The sequence below is a fragment of the Acinonyx jubatus genome, chromosome B1, assembly GCF_027475565.1.
Source record: "Acinonyx jubatus isolate Ajub_Pintada_27869175 chromosome B1, VMU_Ajub_asm_v1.0, whole genome shotgun sequence".
NCBI lineage: Eukaryota > Metazoa > Chordata > Mammalia > Carnivora > Felidae > Acinonyx > Acinonyx jubatus.
In genome coordinates, this window is record NC_069382.1 from 114,478,647 (window position 1) to 114,499,846 (window position 21,200).

Sequence of the window (21,200 nt, forward strand, 5' to 3'; positions counted from 1 at the left end):
CCCTTTAAGAGACAATGAGACAAAAGGATTCAAAGTCGCCTGGTTTAAGCAGGAATTTGGGAGGTTAACAAAAAGGGATCTGTAGTCTCAATTCAATTGAAATTAATAAAAAAAATATTGAGTAGTCATCCTATATTCAAAGAGCTCACAGTCTATTAGAGAAGGAAAACATGCATATAAATAGAGTGTAAGAGAAGCATACTATATGTACCAAAAATGAAGTATAAGAAAGTACTAAGGAATGTTGAGAGGGAGTGACTAATTCTGTCTAATATATTGTACTAAGTGCTTTATATATTCATTCATTAAATGTACCAACAATCTCATTAAGGTAAATACTATTTTATCCCCATTCTGCAGATGAGGCAATTGAAGCACAGAGAAGTTGAAAATCTGGCCATAGATTATCCAGTTAGTTAGAAGTACAGGTATGAAACTCAGACAGGCTGACTCCATAGCCCATGCAAAAGGCTTAATGGAGGAAGCAGCATTTGCGTTGATCTTTAAAAAATAAGTATAATTTCAATAGAATGCGAAGTGGGAAGAAGAATATTTAAGACTGAAGGAAAAACAAAAGTGAAGGCATGGAGACAATAGATACAGGTCATATAAGGGAAACTGAAAAGTTCAGGGAATGGTATGTAAGATGTGGGGAGAGAAATGGGTAAGAACAGAGGTTGGGAGATTAGACAGGCTTAAGAAACAAATTAGACTCCATCATGATTATTAGGCTATATAATTATTAATTATATAGGCTATATAATTATTAATATAGGCTATATAATTATTATATAGGCTATATAATTATTAATATAGCCTTTGTTAGTAAAGAGAATGATTCTTATAATATGTACCATAATCTTGATGTAATTCAGCGGATTCCACATAAGGAGTCGGCCTTTGTGACATCCAAATGAACCTAGTACTAATAAAATCTTATTACAATTCAATCTCTTCTAAAAATACCAGACCACAAATCATGAGAACACTTTCACAGTGACCTCCACACCCATATATATAATAATTTCATTTCACAGTGATCCTATTACCATGCAATGTGGAAATTGCCAGAACTGAAAACAGAAAATCTACAGTGCAACATTTCTGCCTTACTTTAACACAAACTATATAAAGCTTTTAAGAAACAGTGAATGAAATGTAAATAAATCATGTAGCTCTGCTGTTACAGTTCCTTGTTTGTCATAATATTTGTGAAAACTAGGTGATCCAATTAAAGGGATATAATGAGTAATATATTCCATGAACTCTGTTAGATATGCAGTTCCAACCAGTAAAACAACCAGACTTGAATGCTTAATGCTAGATCTCTGAGTTGGTAGCAGGTATAATTGATTGCTCAATTAATAACTGAAAATAATATTTTGGCTTCATAGTAAATTAATTATGGGTAAAGCAAAGCATGTGGCACTTAGAAATCTCTGTATTCATTTCTTAGTAAATATAAATATTCGTGAAAATCTGATTTTCATTTACTACAGTTTTAGCCTGTTCAAAATCTATACTGTAACCAGAGTACATGAAACAATCCAAGGTCAATAAAAACAAACATTTAAAATTTTCAGAATTTCAGAAAATATTTAAAACTAAACCATTAACAAATTCATTAGTGACTATTTTTCATATATTTAACAAAGAACAAAAAATGAACTTCATTTCTATAAAACATCTTTGAGCCAGAGTTCTTAATGCCCAACAAAATCTTATTCTATTCCTGGAAAAATCCTAACTTATCTCCTTGACTGACAGAATAGAATTGATTAGTGAGATATAGGCGATATTTAGGAAGCATCACAGAAGAAAAGAATATGAAAAAGGCAGACAAACAATTTCAAAGAGCATTTGGAAATCAAAAGTTCTATTTGGCTTAGTCTAAAACTAAAACATAAGTGGATAATTAAAGAAATAGAACAATGAGGTATAAAAAAATTCTCTCACCTAAAAACACCTAAAATGGTATGTAAAACTCAACAATCATCCTTTGCCTGTCTAAATGGATTTCTGAGAATAAAGGGAAATACACAGGGCGTTAACAAGGAGGAAAGGAACTAAAAAGCAGTGTAATAATCTTGAACAGACATTACAGCTGCTGGGAGGAGTATTTGCTAATAGGGATTTAAGCTTTAATAGCAAGACAAAGAAGAGAGGGTGGTCCTGGGTCCCTAACATTGTGGAAAGTGGGAACTAATATCACTACATGAAGGCAGAAACCTTGAAAAGCTACATTCCCTATGAAAAGGTGCATTAAAAAAAATCGTATTTAATAGCAAAGGGAGATGATAAAAGGTAATTTGTCTGTTTAAACCTCAGCTCCAAATGAAAAGGTTAAAGGAATCTCATGCTTAAAAACTAATGTTAACTGGCCTTAAGTTCTAGTATCATGAGTTGCCTGACATCAGCAAGAAATTCCAAAGAAATGTGGAAAAAAAATTTTTAAATGTTTATTTTTGAGAGAGACAGAGAGAGAGAGACAGACAGACAGACAGACAGACAGAACTCAAGCAGGGGAGGGGCAGGGAGAGAAGGAGACACAGAATCCGAAGCTGAGCTGTCAGCATAGAGTCTGACGTGGGGCTCGAACCTATGAACCATGGGATCACTACCTGAGCTGAAGTCAGAAGCTTAACCGACTGAGCCACCCAGGTGCCCCCTTTGTGTGGAAATTTATTCTTAACCCAGGCCCCACAAGATTCCCACAGATTTAACTTCCCAAAATGAATTCACAATATAAGATTACAAAACTATTAGGGAAATAAAACACCAGGAGTGAAGTCAACAGAAAAACACAAACAAAATTAGATCTAAATGGACATCGAATATTAGAAATAACAAATACAGAATATAAAATAACTATGCTTAAAAAATTATGAAAAGAGGAAATTAAAACACGAGCAAGAAAAAGTTTTTATAACAACCCAAATATAATTTCTAGCAATGAAAAATATAATTATTTAAAACCCTAACTATAAAAATATTTTTCCAACAATACTTTAAACAATTAGGGGAAAATGATTATGGACTGGTTATGAAAGGATCAAGGAATTCTTGATAATTTTTATTAGGTATGATAAGAACATGGTGATTATCTAAGATGTCAGTATTTCTTAGATGTATGTAGGGCATGTTACCTGGAATATCCTTCAAAATACTTCAGCAAAGAAAGAGAAAGGAATAGATAAAGCAAATGTAGGAAATGTTAGAAATGTTTAATCTGAACAATGTATATATGTGAAATTTTTATAATATAAATAAAATGAAAACTTTACTCAGATGTGGAATTTAAGAAACAAAACAGACAAGGAAAGGGAAAAAAATAAGAGAGAGAGAGACAAAAGAAGAAACAAACTCTTGGGGTGCCTGAGTGGCTCAGGTGGTTAAGTGTTTGACTCTTGATTTTGGCTCAGGTCATGATCTCACAGTTCATGAGTTTGAGCCCCACATGGGGCTCTGTGCCAATAGCATGGAGCTTGCTTGGGACACTCTCTCTCTGCCCCTCCCCTGCTTGTACACACACACTCTCTCTCTCTCAATCTCTCAAAATAAATAAACATTAAAAAAAAAAAAAACCAAACAGACTCTTAATTATAGAGAACTGATGATTACCAGAGGGGAGGGGAGTGGGGGCATATGTTAAACACATGATGGGGATTAAGGAGTGCACTTGTCCTGATGAGCATAGGGTGATGAAGGAAGCGTTGAATTACCATACTGCAAACCTGAAACTAGAATAATACTGTATGTTAACTAATTGTAATTAAAATAAGTACTTAAAAAAAAGAATTAGAAGAAAAAAAAGAAAACTCAATGGATAGTATAATCAAAATATTAGACAAAACCAAAAAGGAAATTAGAGAATTGGAAGATGGATCTGAAAAGACCATCTAGATTATGATTAAAACTTAAAGGAGAGAAGAAAAAACAACTCACCTTCCTTTGGGCTCACTGCTGCAGGAAGACTATTCCAATCAATGGTCCAAGTAGGGCAAGGGTGGGGAGAAAACATCACTTCAATGCCTTTTTCCTAGAAATAGGAAATAGACTCTTTCTGAATTAATGAATTAATAAAATTCTGTTGTGTTTTAGAAGATCAAATTTCTATTTTCTACACTGACAAGAAGAAACATAAATATTAACAACCATTAAGTGTTCCTCAAAATATTTAGTTACATAAAAAATATAATATGTTGTTTTTTGAGAGCACACTTTCCTATTTTTTATACTGAGATAACAAAAAAATGCTATTTTTAAATTATTACCTAAAACTACATAGAATAAGCTACCTAGAAATAAATTAGGTGTCAAAAAGAAAAGTTACCTGAGGATAAAAATTTTATCAAAAACGTTCCACACAGAGATAATAAAAAACTGATTCTGCATATGTCCATCAAGACCTGTCTTCACATATATGAAAGTTGCTGCCACCTAGGAGTTACATTTACATGACAAAAAGCACCCACTTCAACATAATACCCCAAAACATCATCCATACCAGTCTTTTACAAGTGCTTATAATGCTCTAAAAAAAGATTCCTCTGTTGTAACCAAATGGTTCCCAACATTTTCAAAAATGAGGACCACTTTCCAGTATACAACAAACTTCTCAGGCTCTTTCCCCTGAGGAGGAAGTTAAAAGTTATGCATTTACTTATTTGATCTGCTGATAGTTACATGGCATACATATGGACTCCCAGACCCCTTGCAATCACATTCTGGGTATGTGGCCCACAGGATAGATACCCATGGTTCAGGTATTTTTATCTTCAGAAATATTATATTCAAAAGAAAAATTTCTGAGAATCTATCACTAGTTTGAATCAATTAGTTCATGAGATTACTTTCCATTATGAAAACCAGATGAATTCTGGTCCCAAAGGAAATAGTATAAAGATTCTTATTTGAGGTAGAGATATATCTTTAGATCTAGAGGCCTAGAGAACTTATCTGCTCCCAGAAAAATAAACACATCTCTCTGACATCATCTACCTCTATTCTATATCCCTTATTCTAGCCTAGCCATACTGAACTTGTTATCCCTCATTTCACCAAATTTAACCTTACCTTAGAGTCTTTTCAAAAATACTATATGAGATATCATTTATATACCATTACATTTATAACATACAATTCAATACTTTTTATAATATTCACAGTCAATACTAATTTTAGAAATTTTTCATCATCTCAACAAGAAATTCCATATCTATTAGTAGATACTTTCTATCCTGCCCCCTCCCCCCGCCCCCAGCTCCTTGACCTAGGTAACTACTAATCTACCTTCTGTCTCTATAGATTTGCTCAGGGTCTGTTCAGTAGCTGGATCCTCTGCCTAGAACACTTCCTCCAAATCTTCAATTCATTCAGGTTATTTGCTCAACGTCTTCACCTTGTCAGATAAGCCTTCCTGACCACTCCATCTACAAAGGACCCCAACCCACATAACCTCCACCCCCTTACCCCACATTATCTTTTTATAGCACTTATCATTATCTAATGTGTTCACACATTAAATTGTGTTTTTTCCTTATTTACCTTCTTTATCAGAATATAAGGCCCATGAAGGCAGTCCAATTTGTTTTTCATATATCCCACATTCAAAACAATGACTAAACATATACATTTTTTTGGACTAACAGAATAAATAAATTTAAAACCTTTGGAGAATAAGGGAAATTTTGTAGGTAGGAGTACACCAAAGAAAAAAGAAGAGGGAAAAGTGAGATGTGAGTGTTCCTAAGAAATACTTCACTATTTTATACTACCACTTGGCACCAATTTCATTTGTCCTCATGTAACTGGCACAAAATACTGTGACTACACAAAAATTAAAAGTTACTATATAAATAAAATTAATACATTCATATATTATTTTGATATAATATTTACTATTTTTCAAAATGTATGTCAATAATTCATTAGTAAGTAGCAAATACAATGTCCTGCTAAAAAGGAGCATTTATTGTATCTAATACATACTATCAAGTTAGAATTAAATGAAAATAGAAATTTTAACTTATTTTCAGGGTTGGACTTTCTTTTTTAAATTTGTAATTTTTACTTTAGAGAGAGAAAGAGAACACAAGAGTAGGGGAGACGGGGAGAGGGAGAGAGGGAGAGAGAGAGGGAGAAAGAATCTTAAGCAGGCTCCACGCTCAGTGAGGAGTCTTATGCAGGACTTGATCCCATGATCCTGGGATCACGACCTGAGCCAAAATCAAGAGTCAGACCTCAACCAACTGAGCCCCCAGCCATCGTTTTTAAATTGTTGATGTAATGTCCCAATCATTTTTTATATAACCATAAGATTTGAAATCAGAAAGAATCTTATAGAATAGCTACTACACCCTCCTAATTTATAAATGAAGAAATTAAGGCCCTTAGGTTAAATAACATACTGAAGATCAGAATGTTAGCTTAGTTACAAAGCTAGGACCAGACTACCTGGTCTATAGTAGTCTTCCCATGGGCTGCTCCCAAGCCAATGAGTGAGACTGGTTAAGATACTATGTTAGGCCTATTCCTGAGAAACATGGAACTCTCAGACAGATGATTTGGGCTCAAGGATTCCCAAAGTTTTGGCTTGCCAAAACTTTCTCAGACCTCCACTAAACTCTAAAACTTCTCTAACCCAGTTTTCCTTCCTTTCCTGACTCATGTACAAGGGTCAAACCTGCATCCCAGCCTGAAGGCTCTCCCAGCCTCCTCTGTCTCCTTCCCCACTTTACCTCACAGATTTCCCTCAGTAAATCTCTTGCACATTTAACCCCATCTTGGAGTCTGCTCAGGGGACCTGAACTAACACATTCTCTGTAAATTAAAAAGTCAGGATTCCTTTATATTTTTTATGTTATTATAAGACAGCTTATTTTTACAATTGCTTGTTAACTTTTCCTGAATTTAAATTTGTTCTTTATTTCTCAGTGTTTAAATATTTTTAAGATGTATAAAATACAAATGTTTTCCCTAATGTCATTTTATTGCTAGAAAAGCAGAGGTAGAAAAATCTGAATCACCAATTTTTCATTTAAGACTCTGTGTAACTATGAATTACAAGCAGATTTTTGGGGGCGCCTGGGTGGCTCAGTCAATTGAGCTTCCGACTTCAGCTCAGGTCATGATCTCACAGTCTGTGAGTTGGAGCCTCTGGTTTGCTCTATGCTGATGGCTCAGAGCCTGCAGACTGCTTTGGATTCTGTGTCTCCCTCTTTCTCTGCACCTTCCCTGCTCGTACTCTGTCTCTCTCTCTCTCTCAAAAAAAAAAAAAATAATAATAAATAATAAAAAATAAAAAACAAATAAAAGCAGACTTTTGGTTTGTTGAAACTTTAAAAATTTGTATTTTATTTGCTTAATTTTATTAAAAATTTTTTTAATGTTTATTTATTTTTGAGAGAGAGAGGAAGAGTGCAAGTGGGGGAGGGGCAGAGAGAGAGGGAGACAGAGGGCGTGAATTGGGCTCCACGCTGACAGCAGTGAGCCTGATATGGGGCTCAAACTCATGAACTGGAGATCATGACCTGAGCTGAAGTCCGACACTTAACCAACTGAGTCACCCAGGTGCCCTAAATATTAGTATTTTAATACAAAGCAAGTTACTCTCCTGCTGATCATTTAAAGAAACTCAGGAGGTGAACCTGAGATCCCGACACGGTACAGCCATCTGATCAAGACACATCACACTTTGGACATGCCTTGATATCTTCTAAAATCAACTAAATAATCTTATTTCATTGTTTCATCACGAAGCTAACAAAACTGAGAAGGTAAGGGGCTGGGGTCACTAATACAATCCTGTTCTTTTCTAACTGAGCAAACTCTATTAATGATAGAATTCAAATGCTTCCTAACCCAAGTGGGGAAATATAATGACTATTTTTCCAGTACAACTCAGATGAACATCTCAAATTACTTCCTGATTTTTCCTCTATTCAAATAAATCTTCAAATAGCTGAAGTCAAAGGCAAAACATTTTCGTAAATTGTGTAGAATGACAGAGAAAAGAAAGTCTATTGGGGAGAACTTGTACAATTAATATTATTAGAAACAAATTTTGCTTCAAAGAGAGAAATATAGATCATATGTGTTATTCTATCAAAAGGCTTTAAAACAGGGGTGCCTGGGTGGCTCAGTCAGTTGAGCACCTGGCGATTGATTTCAGCTCAGGCCCTGATCTCACAGTCTGTGAGATGGGGCCACGTGTTGGGCTTTGTGCTGACAGTGCAGAGCCTGCCAGGGATTCTCTTTCTCTCTCTCTCCCTCTCTCCTGCCCCTCCCCTACTTGTGCTCACTCACTCTCTCTCAAAATACATAAATAAACGTTAAAAAAGTTATTAAAGTAAAAAGTAAAAAGAAAATGCAAAGAACTAAAAACTTAAATGTAGGCAAAACCTTAGAAAGTAAATTGATATATTCATTTTCATATTCTTTAACTTCAAACCACCATCTCAAAATTTAAAAACTGAGGCCAAAACCTTGCAACAGAAAAACACCAGGTTAAAACAATACATTTGACCAGATGTGATATGACCTTGGTCAATGTCTTGAATATAAAAAAACAAGTTTCGAGAAAAATACTTTTTTTATTAAAAAATATTTTTAATGTTTATTTATTTTTGAGAAGAGACAGAGTGCAAGAGGAGGAAGGGCAGAGAGAGAGGCAGACACAGACTCTGAAGCAGACTCCAGGCTCTGAGCTGTCAGCAGAGCCTGAAATGGGGCTCGAACTCACAGACCAGACTGCGAGATCATGACCTGAGCCGGAGTCGGACACTCAACCAACTGAGCCACCCAGGCACCCTGAGAAAAATATTTTTAAAAAATATATATTCTGACTTACTTGGCTCCAAAGACACATACTATTAAAAATCTTTAATTTACTATACCTCACTTACATGCAAAAGACATGGAAATATTAACTGGTCAAGGGTGATGTAAAACAACTACAAATAAAATTTAAAACAAAAGTAATGTCAATAAATGATTATAATCTGGGGTAGAATGCTCAGCAACATTATCACATGGAATTTTTCAAAGAAAATGTTAATGAAAACATTTTAAGTACCATTAACTTGGTCATAGTGGGTCTTGGTCCTCCTAAAAATGAAGTATCATTTTGCTCCTCCACACCTGGGACCTCACTTAAGTTTGCATCTTGTTCCTTCAAGGTGGTCAGCAACTCTGGTAAGTGGAGAAATTGGATCCCACACTGAGAAGCTGCTGTTTTTACTCTGGGCACTTCCTGAATCCTTTGGTACCAAGCAGCCAGCAGTGGAAATTCTATCAGCTTTTCAGAAAGTTTCTTGCAGATAATTGCCTAGGTAGACAAAGAACAAAACACACTATTCTATATTTTTTGTGTTTAACAGCCATATTGAGGTAACTTTACATACCATAAAATTTGCACATTTTAAGCATACAGCTCAAACAATGAGTTTTAGTAAATTTATACAGTTGGGCAACTATCACCACAATCCAGGATTAGAGCACTTATATCACACCAGAAATTTCCATTATGACCACCTGTAGTCAATCTCTGCTTCCCCAGTTAGTTGTAAGCGACCACTGATCTCCTTTCCATGTCTATAATTTGCCTTTTCTAGTATTTCATATAAGTAGAACCAGAAAACATGTCTTTTTTCACTTAGCATTAATTTTTTGAGGTTCATGTATGTAGTTGCATTTACTAGTAGTTTGTTTCTTCTTATTATAAGTAGTAGTCATTGTGTGGAATAATATATTTTGTTCATCCATTTACCAGTTGATAGACATTGCATTGTTTCCAGTTTTTGCTAATTATAAATAATGTTGCTATACAAACTCATGCACCAGTGTTTGTATGGGAATGTTTTTCATTTCTTAGGAGTAGATACTAGGAGCCACGTTGCTAGGTTATATGGAAACTATGCTTAAGTTTCCACGAAACTGCCTAACACTTCTCCCTGATGGCTGTGCCATTTTATATCCTCACTAGCAATGCATGGAGGTCCTAATTTCTCCAAATATTGCCAATGATTGGTATTGTCAGTCTTTTTTATTTTCACTATTCTAGTGGATGTGCGGCAGTATCTCATTGTGATTTTTAATTTGCATTTCCCTATGATTTGATGATGTTGAGCACCATGTGCTTGTTTGCCATTCAAATATCTCTGGTGAAAGTATGAGAGTCATGTAATTGGCAGTTATATATATGGCAAAGAAGTTACAGAGATGGCAAACAAGTACATGAAAAAACGTACATCATTTATACCATTAAAGAATTGCAAATTAAAACAAGAAGACACCACTGCACACCTACTAGAATGGGGAAGAGGCAAAACCCTGACAAAAGCAAATGATGGCAAGGATGGGGAGCAACAGGAACTCTCATTTGCTGCTGGTGGGAATGCAAAATCGAACAGCCACTAAGAAAGGCAATTTGGCGACTCCTTACAAAGCTGAACAACTCACCATATGATCCAGCAATTGTTAAAGACTCCAAATAAGTTAAAGACTTATGTCCATGTAAAAACCTGCACTTGGATGTTTATAGCCAAAACTTGGAAGCAACCAAGATGTTCTTCAGTAGGTGAATGGATACACAATCTGTGGTACATCCAAACAATAGAATATTATTCAGCACTAAAAAGAAATGAACTCATCAAGCCATGAAAAGACACAGATGAACACTAAAAGCATATTACTAAGTGAAAGAAGCCAACCTGAATGGCTATATACCATATAATTCGAAGTATGTGACATTCTGGAAAAGGTAAAACTATGAAGACAGTAAAAGAATCAGTGGTGGTCAGGGGTTAGGACAGAGGATGAATACGTGGAATATAGATTTTTAGGGCAGTAAAACTATTCTGTGTGATACAATAATGACGGATGCATGTCATACATTTGTCGAAACCCACAGAATGTACAACCGAAAGAGTGAACCCTATTATAAACTATGGATTGGGTTATATAATGTTTTAATGTAGGTTCATCAGTTTTAATAAATGTACCACTCTGGTGCAGGATTTTGATAGTAGAGGAGACTGTGTGTATGGGGACAGAGAATATTGGAAACTTTCTGTACTTTCTGCTTTATTTTACTGTGAACCTAGAACTACCCTAAGAAAGAAAGTCTATTTTTTTAAAGATATATTTAAAATCAAAACATACTATTTAGATAAGATATAAGACTGACAAAGGACTAATGTCTTACAAAGAGGCCCAAAAGGTATTTGTGAATTACTTGAATAATAATAATAATAATAAACATTATATACAGACAAACTAAGAATATATTCACATACTGACTATACTATAAGTAAAAAAAGAAAAAAAGTAATGGAAAAGACCAATACATAGCAGAAAAAGGACAAAAAATGTGAATGGATTATTCCAAGAGAATAAAAAATAACATGACAACATTCGAAATGTCTATAAATGCTACAATTGAAAATCATCTTGTAAAATTTTTTACCTTGTATTCCAGTTTCTATCATCTTTCGTTGGTAGTATATTTTTATGCCCCTCTAAAAACTTTTCCTTAATCAACTTCCTTCAAACTTAGAAACCCCTTCCTCTATAATTCACCGGCAAGAACACATTCCACTGTCCCAGACCATCATCATATTTCATAAGTTCTCAACACCCTGAATATAGAGAGTAAAAGGACACTGCTTAGTCAAAAACCTGAGATACCTAATATATACTTACTTATGAAAATTAGTTTAAGTGGTCAATGGAGGAAGGTCAATGGAAAATGTGTTGAAGCGTTGACTTCTTCAAAGTTTATTATGTAATACTTTTAAATGATTATAACTTGATGTCTATATAGAGTTTATAATCACTGGTGTATTTTGAGGAATCTCAGTGGAAATTATGCACTCACTGGATAAGTGTGGAGATGAGAGAAATGGAGAGGCTGTACTCTTATTTTAATGGTGATTTAAAGTTTGGTTTTTTTGTTGTTGTTGTTTTTAAGCGAAGCCTTCTTCCCTAAATGTATGAACTGTAACACAGACTCAAGAATATTACTTTATAATAATGTAAGAAACACTGTCAGGACTATATTCTCTACAAAAGACTTGATGGAGTAAGGAGGAAATTTCACTAAAGTAAAATAGTAAAGTAAAATATATAGAAGTAAAAAGATAACTAACATCATTTACAGGACAATTTTTATCACACAACACTTAAAGTAAGGTTTTTATTTAAATTAGAAAATGTGAAATCATTCCTCCTGATTTAAATTATCTTTTTGTTTTCTTTTGGCCAGATGCTTTCTCCCTACCATCACAACCAAACTTCAATTTCTTTAAAAAATAGAATATTTTTGCTTCTTTTTGAGGCACTGAATGTTGTTTCCATAGAAACAGTAATAACGTCACAGATTATGACTGGTGACTATGAACAAATAGATAAATAAAAAGGTCAAATCAAGAAAATCTTGACACATATATCTAGCAATAATCAGTACCAAAGCCGAAGCCAGAAAGGACAGAAAAGTAATAAAAAAATTCACATGCATATACATTTTAGTCTATTTTAACTGGACTTTAAATAAGCACAAGTAATTGATTATAAGGGCAGGGCTTATGTCTAAGTCTTTTTGTATATAACAAGGACTTAAAACACTGCCTTGCAAATAATAGTCACTCTGTTGAGTGAATAAATGATCAAGAAACTACATATTAGCTTCAAAGAATAATTTCCTAAATTAGTGTTTTTCAAACAGCTATTTATGACCCTTGAGTAACTTGCAACATCAGCACAGTTTTAAAAATGACATATAAATGGATAAAGAAATTGTGGTTTATATACACAATGGAGTACTACGTGGCAATGAGAAAGAATGAAATATGGCCCTTTGTAGCAACATGGATGGAACTGGAGAGTTTTATGCTAAGTGAAATAAGCCATACGGAGAAAGACAGATACTTTATGTTTTCACTCTTATGTGGATCCTGAGAAACTTAACAGAAACCCATGGGGGAGGGGAAGGGAAAAAAAAAAAGGAGGCTAGAGTGGAAGAGAGCCAAAGCATAGGAAACTCTTAAAAACTGAGAACAAACTGAGGGTTGATGGCGGGTGGGAAGGAGGGAGGGTGGGTGATGGGTATTGAGGAGGGCACCTTTTGGGATGAGCACTGGGTGTTGTATGGAAACCAATTTGACAATAAATTTCATATATTGAAAAAAAATAAAAAAAATAAAACTTAAAAAAAATGACATATAATAGAAAATATCAGAGTAAGCAGCGTGTAGTAAGATGGGTTACTTTATATAATACACTTAGAAGTATATTTAATGTATAGAAGATATATATTTATATAAGTATGTTTTCCCACCTTGTAAAATGCATTTTTTACTGTGAATTAAAGCAAAAAAAAGTTTGAAATATACTTTCTAAATGTCACTCTGGGAGCCCGTTTATAATTCTCATCAAAATTCTTAATTGCCTGGAAATAGCTTATGTGCTAAGGGAACTGAGCTTAAGTCATGATAAATTAATCACATAAGAAATGTTCTCATTTCTTCACCTTTCCTTTCCTCTCCTTGGTAATGATTTATTGTTATTTGTTAGATGCATACGGCATCTTTCCTTCCGTTTGAAAATAAGTTGTGACTAAGTAACAATAATTCATGTTTAAAAGAAATTGAGAAGTTTTACTCTGCATGACAAGTTATCCCATTTAATCAACATGCCAGGCTGCCCTGCTAATATCCAGACAGCTCAGGAGGTACTGAAGCACATTCATTACACTCAAGAAGATATATTTAAGGAAGTGGCTAGTGAAAAATGTGTGAGATGAAAATTATATTTGTTCCTAAGAAATTATTTAAAAAGTTACCTGCCTGATAAGATCAAAACCATTATAAATATCATAATTACTTAAAGACAAGAAAATAAGATCATTTATTCTTAAACTAATAAATAAAAAACTACTGCTACCAAGAGCACAAAATGAAACGATAATGGCTTTGTAGTTAATTATAATAAAGGAGAGCAAAACTTGTCTGGAGAGAAGCAAGATGTTACATCTATCTAAAGTATCTCCTCCACTGCATCACTTTCCAATCACCTATTATATAAAATGTTTTGTACTTTATATCATTCTTTAGCCATGTTTACTCTTTTGAAAATAAATGTTTAGGTGAGCAATGTAAGCAGTAAATGATCTGTCTAAATGGAAATATAATCCCAATTCTGTCTTTTTTACTTATAGATTAGAACTGGTGGGTTATTAAAACTGAAAACTCTTGGGGTGCCTGGGTGGCTCACTTGGTTAAGTGTCCAACTTTGGCTCAGGTCATAATCTCACAGCTCGTGAGTTCGAGCCCTGTGTCAAGCTCTCTGCTGTCAGCACAGAGCCTGCTTCAGATCCTTTGTCTCCCTCTCTCTGCCCTTCCCTCCCTCTCTCTCTTTCAAAATCAAATAAACATTAAAAAAAAACAAACAAACAAAAACCTGAAAACTCTTAAGCACCTAATGCATGGGAGAGGATATAGAATATACACATTAACCACTAAATAAGCAGCCTCCATGTTGTTTGCAATATGCTGGCTGATAGTAAGATTCCCACTTTATTCCTAATTTTATGTCAATGGGGATGGTGAAAGAGACATTTAATATAGGTACTTTTGCTTAAAAATCAATTTCTACAATAATTTTACGTTAGCAATACGTGTCATACTTTTTAAAAACTCAATTCAAAGCATTAGAAGTTAACATGTAAAAGGTTAAATCGTGTTCAAATTATGAAAATATTTTATGAAATGGCAAATTTTGTCTTAAAGGAGAATATTTTTTTTGAGAGAGACAGAGGGAGAGAGTGAGTGCAAGTGAATGAGGGGCAGAAAGAGAAAGAGAATCTAAGACAGGGCAGAGGAAGAAAGAGAGAGAAAAGGGGCTCACCCGAAGTGGGGCTCGTGTTTTACCCAAAGCGGGGCTCATGCTCACCCCATGCAGGACACAAGCTTACTGGATGTGGGACTTGAACTCACAAACCATTAGATTGTGAACTGAGCTGAAGTCATATGCTTAACAAATGAGCCACCCAGGTGCCCAGGAGTAGAATAATCTTGTAGATAGTCCTATCAAAGTATACTTGCTTACCAGTAGCAACTTAAAAATAACTATATAATTTTCTATTATCAGGGAACAGCAGGATTTTGCCCCAGTGTTGCTATTCATTGCTATTCCTCCCATATGGTTGCTATCCTAACTACTAGAAGATGCTGGAAAATGACTTAAAGAAGGGAAATCATAAGAGGTGTGCATTTTAATTTATTTCTTTCAAGATGAATTCCTAAACTTTCTGGAGAGGGCTTTATCAGGCACCTTCCATGACGAAGCACTGGGCTATTGGGTTAGCTTTGCAAACTAATATGCACTGAGAAGGAAAAGCTTGGAGCAGGATGGCCACTCTATTTACTACTGTTTGCATCTTTGACTTTATTCTGTTCAATAGAACAGTGTATTTTCCCAAGCTCTTCTAATTTTGACCTCTGGTATTCCAAAACTTGAGTTAGCAAAATTGGCTTCTCTTTTATATTCTTGGCCTTATTCCTTTGGTTAAATATCCCTGCTCTAGGTTCGGCTCTATGTTTCTGATTCAAGCCTAGTAACTTAACTTTCATTCCTGACCATGAACTTGATTGTGATTTTTGTCATTTGAAATGCCACTCCATCACCTCAATGTTTGGTAATGCAAGCATAAATGTTCTGCATCATAGTCACTACCTGAACTGCTTCATAACCAAGATGACTTAAGGGAGCAAAATAAACACAAACAGAAATAATATCAAGGCTTTGGAAAAGAAAGATTAAACCCTAAAAGAAACCGCAGATCCAAGAAAAATACAAAGGAAAATATTGTGAGAATTAGTTTACATGTAAATGCCAAAAGAGAAAAATGGAATCATAGAATATGGGTAATAAAAAAAGGCTGAATATACAAGTTTTCCCCTATTTTAAACTAAGAACAGAATTCTTCAGTAGTATTAGGTAAACTTACTCAGTAGTAGTTAATAGATGTCCTGCCTGAATGGAGAGGGAGGAAAAAAAATCCCTCTCAATTAAAAATACTTCAGCATCAATTGATCCTAATTAGGTAAATAGCATGTAAATTAAACTAAAATCAAACACAAACTAGCTGAAACTAGATGTTTGGACAATGCTCTAAAATCAGCTTCATACAGGTAAATCCAACTTTATATTTGTTTTGTTGAGTTTGAAAGCAGGTACTCATCTTCTCTATCACTTTGTTTTATTTTCTTTGTACCATTATTATTTTATTTATATATGTATGTATATATATGTGTGTGTATATGTATGTGTATGTGTATGTGTGTGTGTGTGTGTGTGTGTGTATATATATATATATACATGTATAATTTGTTTACTTGTTCATTTCCATCTTCCCCTAGTAGAATATTAACTCAATGAGGTCCGGGACTTTATCTGTTTTGTTCATCACTCTATCTCCAGTGCTTATAACAGTGCCTGATATATACAGTAGGCTTTCAATAAGTTTCTCAAATGAATAAATGAATGATGTGGCATTTTGATTCCATTCTTACAAAATTAAAAACAAAGTTATCTGAGAGGACCAAGAAGCCACAAATACCAACAGTATTTCATCATATGTATCAAATGACTGGTCTAATGACTGGCATTGTTAATAAAGGGGAGGGTCAGGAGCAAGAGAATTTAGAAATCTAAATTAGAAATCTAGAAATCTAGTCTAATGACTAGAAAAAAAAAAGTTGATGTTTTCTCCCCCTGAGCTCTGTGGAGAGTATGCACACATATGACATTTAAAATGTTAATCAACATCTAAAGTTACTTTGGTTTCTAATCTTACCTTTAAGAAAATGCCAATTAATACCACCTAACTTACTGGTGGAGCACTGGCCTTCAAATAGATTTTCATTAGAAATCTTTTCTCATTTGTCAGTAGAGATACCTGAAGTCTTAATGATACCTGAGAACGAAATGTGATATCTGATTCGTTTTTAGGGGGAAGGGTGAAACACTTCCAAGCAAGAAAAATGCAGCTCTTGAAAGCCAAGTGGAAAGCTGAGGAGAGCTATAGCTTCCCATGTTCACTCTAATATTATTTTCACCTTGTTCTTTTTTCCTCCACAGAGAGAAAAATACACACACACACACACACAGACACACACACACACACTCATACTAGGAAAGAAAATTTTCCATTTATATTCTCCCACAACACTGAATAGCTACCTTCCGTAATCTTATAAGGAACAGAGAAGCACAGACATAATGATAAAATATTTTTGATTTAATAATACCCAACATAATGTAATTAGTATCTTAAGTGGCTATTTAATTCTAAAATATAGCTGGCAAGATTTTTTAGTGTTTTAATACTGGAACTTCTAATATTTGAAGGGAATCACAGGAGCAATTTGAAATTAATCATAATAACGACTGCTAAATTTTAGCAACTCAAAATTAAAAGTCCTAATAATTACGAACACTTAATGAGAGCTCACCATGTGCCCAACGCTGCTCACACTTCACACAAATTGTCACTTATTCCTCTTACTGATCCTACTAGATAGGTAGTATTATCTCTATTTCACAGATAAGAAGATGCAGACAGATATTAATTACTCGCCCAGGAGCATAATGATAGTAAGAAATGGAATAGGAATGCAAGCCTAGGCAATTTCATAGACTGAAACTTACAGTAACATATACACTCTCGATAACCCTTACCAAAAAATGATGGATACAGGGCAAGAGCACGATATCTGCCAGAGTGAAGTACAGGCCTTCTGCAAACACATGCTCCAGAGGCGGAAGGTCAGACACTTTTGCTTTTCTGATGTGAGAAGGCTCCCTGTTGGTAGTAGCTGGTTCTTCGTACACTGCGAGCTTTGAGAATGCCACTTGCAGTTCCAGGCTCTTGGATGAAGAGTCCAACTCTTCAGATGTTTCTTGTCTAAGGACCTTGCTCTTAGCATGGGCAGGCCCAACCCCAGCAGCCTTCTGTTGCTTCAGCTTCTGGCGACGGAGTTTGTCATCATTATGCACTCTAACGGGCTCACTGAGCTTTCTCTCTAGCTGCAGTATTTCTGCAGGGATAGTTGGGTGCTGGTCAGAAGACTCTTTGAGAAAATTCTCAATAGCTAAAGGGATGGTGAGTTCGCATAGCCTGGTCCACTGACTAACCTGCAAGACAAAACAAAACGAGATTAAAGGATTCTTTACTGTCAACATAGCTTGAAGAAAACTTTCTGTTGGGAAATAAGGCTGGTTTTGACAATTTAAGCCTTGAGCTAAACCATCCCTGGGCTAGGCTTTTATGCTAGTACAGTGCTTCAAAAGTGACAACACTAAACAATGGTCATGCATTCCTATACCTAGGAATACATGCTCACCTTGAGCATCCTCTTACTGAATAAATCCTTCCTTCTCAAAGCCTTCAAAGTCCATCCATCCCTAAAAAGTACAATTTTCAAAGCAGTGGTACTAGAGCTCCTGTTCATGTGTAAAGTTTCGTTTAAAAATTCTCAATATAAAAAAAAAAAAAAGAGAGAGAGGTTAGAGTGGGAGAGAGCCAAAGCATAAGAGACTCTTAAAAATTGAGAACAAACTGAGGGTTGATGGGGGGTGGGAGGGAGGGGAGGGTGGGTGACGGGTATTGAGGAGGGCACCTGTTGGGATGAGCACTGGGTGTTACAGAAACCAATTTGACAATAAATTTCATATATTTAAAAAAATAAATAAAAAATAAATAAAAATTAAAAAATAAAACAAAAAATAAAAATTCTCAATGTAATTAAAACAAAAGATTTTTTTAAAAAGTCATTCTCTAGAAATAATGTCTCCAAACCTCACAAATTAAATCTTAAATTCTTATTTTTCAACATTGCACTGAAATATTGGCATACATGAAGGGCTACTTTACTTCCTATAGGTTTTTTAAATAAACGCAATTTTAGCCTCCTACAGAAAGTTAAAATAAATGCTCGACTGAATGTGTTATCGTTTTATGGCTTTAAATAACAGAAAGAGCATTATACTTACTTCAGCACAGGCTTTCAAGCAAGTCTTCTTAAAACCCAGAAGTTCCAAAATTTCCTTCTTTGAGGGGTCAGCTTCATATGATTTCTGGATTATGTGTCTCAGTACAACAGCAAGTCCTGCTCTACAGAAATTGTCTGGTTTTTCTACTACTGCAGGTAAACAGCAATTCTGGACTATTGCTGGAAGTTCTTGCTTTGAAATAATCTGTATTTCAACATCCTGGGGCACTACATTTTTTAGCGAAATATCTGTGCTTTCTTTTGTGAGGACTAAGCCAACTTTGAAGATTTTGCAGTCACAGTATGATAACAAAAATAAAGTTACAGATGTATGAAGAGGAAAGATGCATCCTTCCATTTGGTGAGAAAAGTCCAAGTACAGATATTCTTCTGTAAGACTTTTCTTAATGCCTTTCATTTTCCTCTTTCATTGGGTCACCTGAAGCATAAATAAAAGTGGTTAATAGACCTTAGAATATAGTAATTTAGAAGCTGAAATAAAAGACGAATATTTTAAAACTTTTTCTAGAAATCAGCAAGGATTTGTGATAGGTACGATTCTACGAGAATTTGTTCCTGGACTGAATAAATGGCTTCCAAAAGAAAGATTTCCACCCCGTGCAATTAACTAGTCTTAGAGGTGATTTTACACCCCTCTAAAATAAGCATACCCCAGGTGCTTTGCAGTAGAACCCTCCCAATCAAGTACTTTGGGCTCTCACTACAGGTAAGAACAAGAAATGAATAGAATAGGAAATAAGAAGTAACCAAGAATACTGGGAGCTGTCTGGAGAAGCTTTGGCCATGCGGGGCCTCCAAATAGCTGCTGTTTTATGACTCTACGATATAATAATTGGAGAGGGGGGATAGATATTCATTCCCTCATGAGAAATAAATTCTCCTAAAGTAAGTGAGTTTTGATTATGATGAGCGTGCTGAATCACAACAGAAAAAGATTTGAAGTTTCCCCATAACTCAGATGTTGACAACCAAGATATCTCAAAGTTAACATGTCCAAAATCATTCACCCCCACACCCTAAACCTGCTCCTCATGTGTCCTCCCCATCTCAGTTAATGGAGCACCATCCTTCTAGTGGTTCAGCCAAACACCTGAAATCATTCTTAATTACTCTTTTCTTTAACACCTCCATAACCAATCCATTAAAAACTTGTTTATTTCCACACCATCTTCATTGTTTCCACTGTGATCCAAGCCACAATCACCTCTCTTCTGTATTATACCAACTATCTTCTAACCTTGCTTTCCATCCCACCTCCCCCTCTGTTCTATTCTCAACATGGTATCCAAAGTGATCCTGTTAAAAATGGAGTAAGATCATGTCACTACTCTACTCAAACACTCCATAGCTTCCCATCCTATTCAGAAAAAAGGCAAAGCTCCTTACAATGGCCTACAAAGTTCTCCTTGATCTGATCACTCAATGCCCCAGCCAGAGTGGCTTGTTATTCCTTTAAAACCCTAGATACACTCCCGCCTTTGCAGTGGGTTCCAGTGCCTGGAATACTCCCTCATCTCCTTCAAGTATTTACTTAAATGTCAACTTCTTATTGAGATGATCTCTGGCTGCTGTATTTAAATTGAAAACCCCAACCCCCATCCTCCCTGAAAAAAACCTTTCTGTGCTTTTCTCCACACTTAGCACTGTGGTAGTATACTATATATTTTGTTTCCCACAGAGAGAATGTTCCATGAGAGCAGAAATTTTGTTTTGTGTACTGCTCTGCCTAAAACAGAACCTGAAGATAGATAGATTAGATAGATAGATAGATAGATAGATAGATAGATAGATAAAATCAAGAAGTATTTGTTGAATGAATGCATGGATACATACACACACTGGTTATTTTAAAGATGCAAACATACACAATCTTGAGATCAAATTATTGATGGGTGTTTTCAAGTCATACTCTTTAAGAATATTGTCAATTATGATGACTCTTTGTTTGATTTCTACATTTCCTGGGTCTAAAATTCCCGTGTTCTAATCCATAAATCACAATTCCAAACTTAACACTAGATGGCACTCTTTAAAAGCATTCACGATGGAAGGCTGTAATAGGAAGATGGTAGAGGAAAAATTATTTTAAAAGCCTTTAAAGAGTACACCTGAAACTTTCTTTTAAGT

The 21,200-nt window shown here is 35.0% G+C and overlaps 1 protein-coding gene across 1 annotated transcript in view; it reads right to left on the reverse strand.

Moving 5' to 3' along the window:
• GSTCD (glutathione S-transferase C-terminal domain containing) overlaps nt 1-21,200 on the reverse strand; it is a 131,342-nt gene that overhangs the window by 102,565 nt on the left and 7,577 nt on the right. Inside the window, exons 2-5 of the mRNA XM_015062611.3 lie at nt 19,054-19,491; nt 17,740-18,195; nt 9,077-9,328; nt 3,946-4,039 (exon numbers count right to left, since the gene is read on the reverse strand). Of these exons, the coding sequence (XP_014918097.2) occupies nt 3,946-4,039; nt 9,077-9,328; nt 17,740-18,195; nt 19,054-19,470 (1,219 nt within the window). The 5' untranslated portion in view covers nt 19,471-19,491. The remainder of the gene's footprint in view (nt 1-3,945; nt 4,040-9,076; nt 9,329-17,739; nt 18,196-19,053; nt 19,492-21,200) is intronic.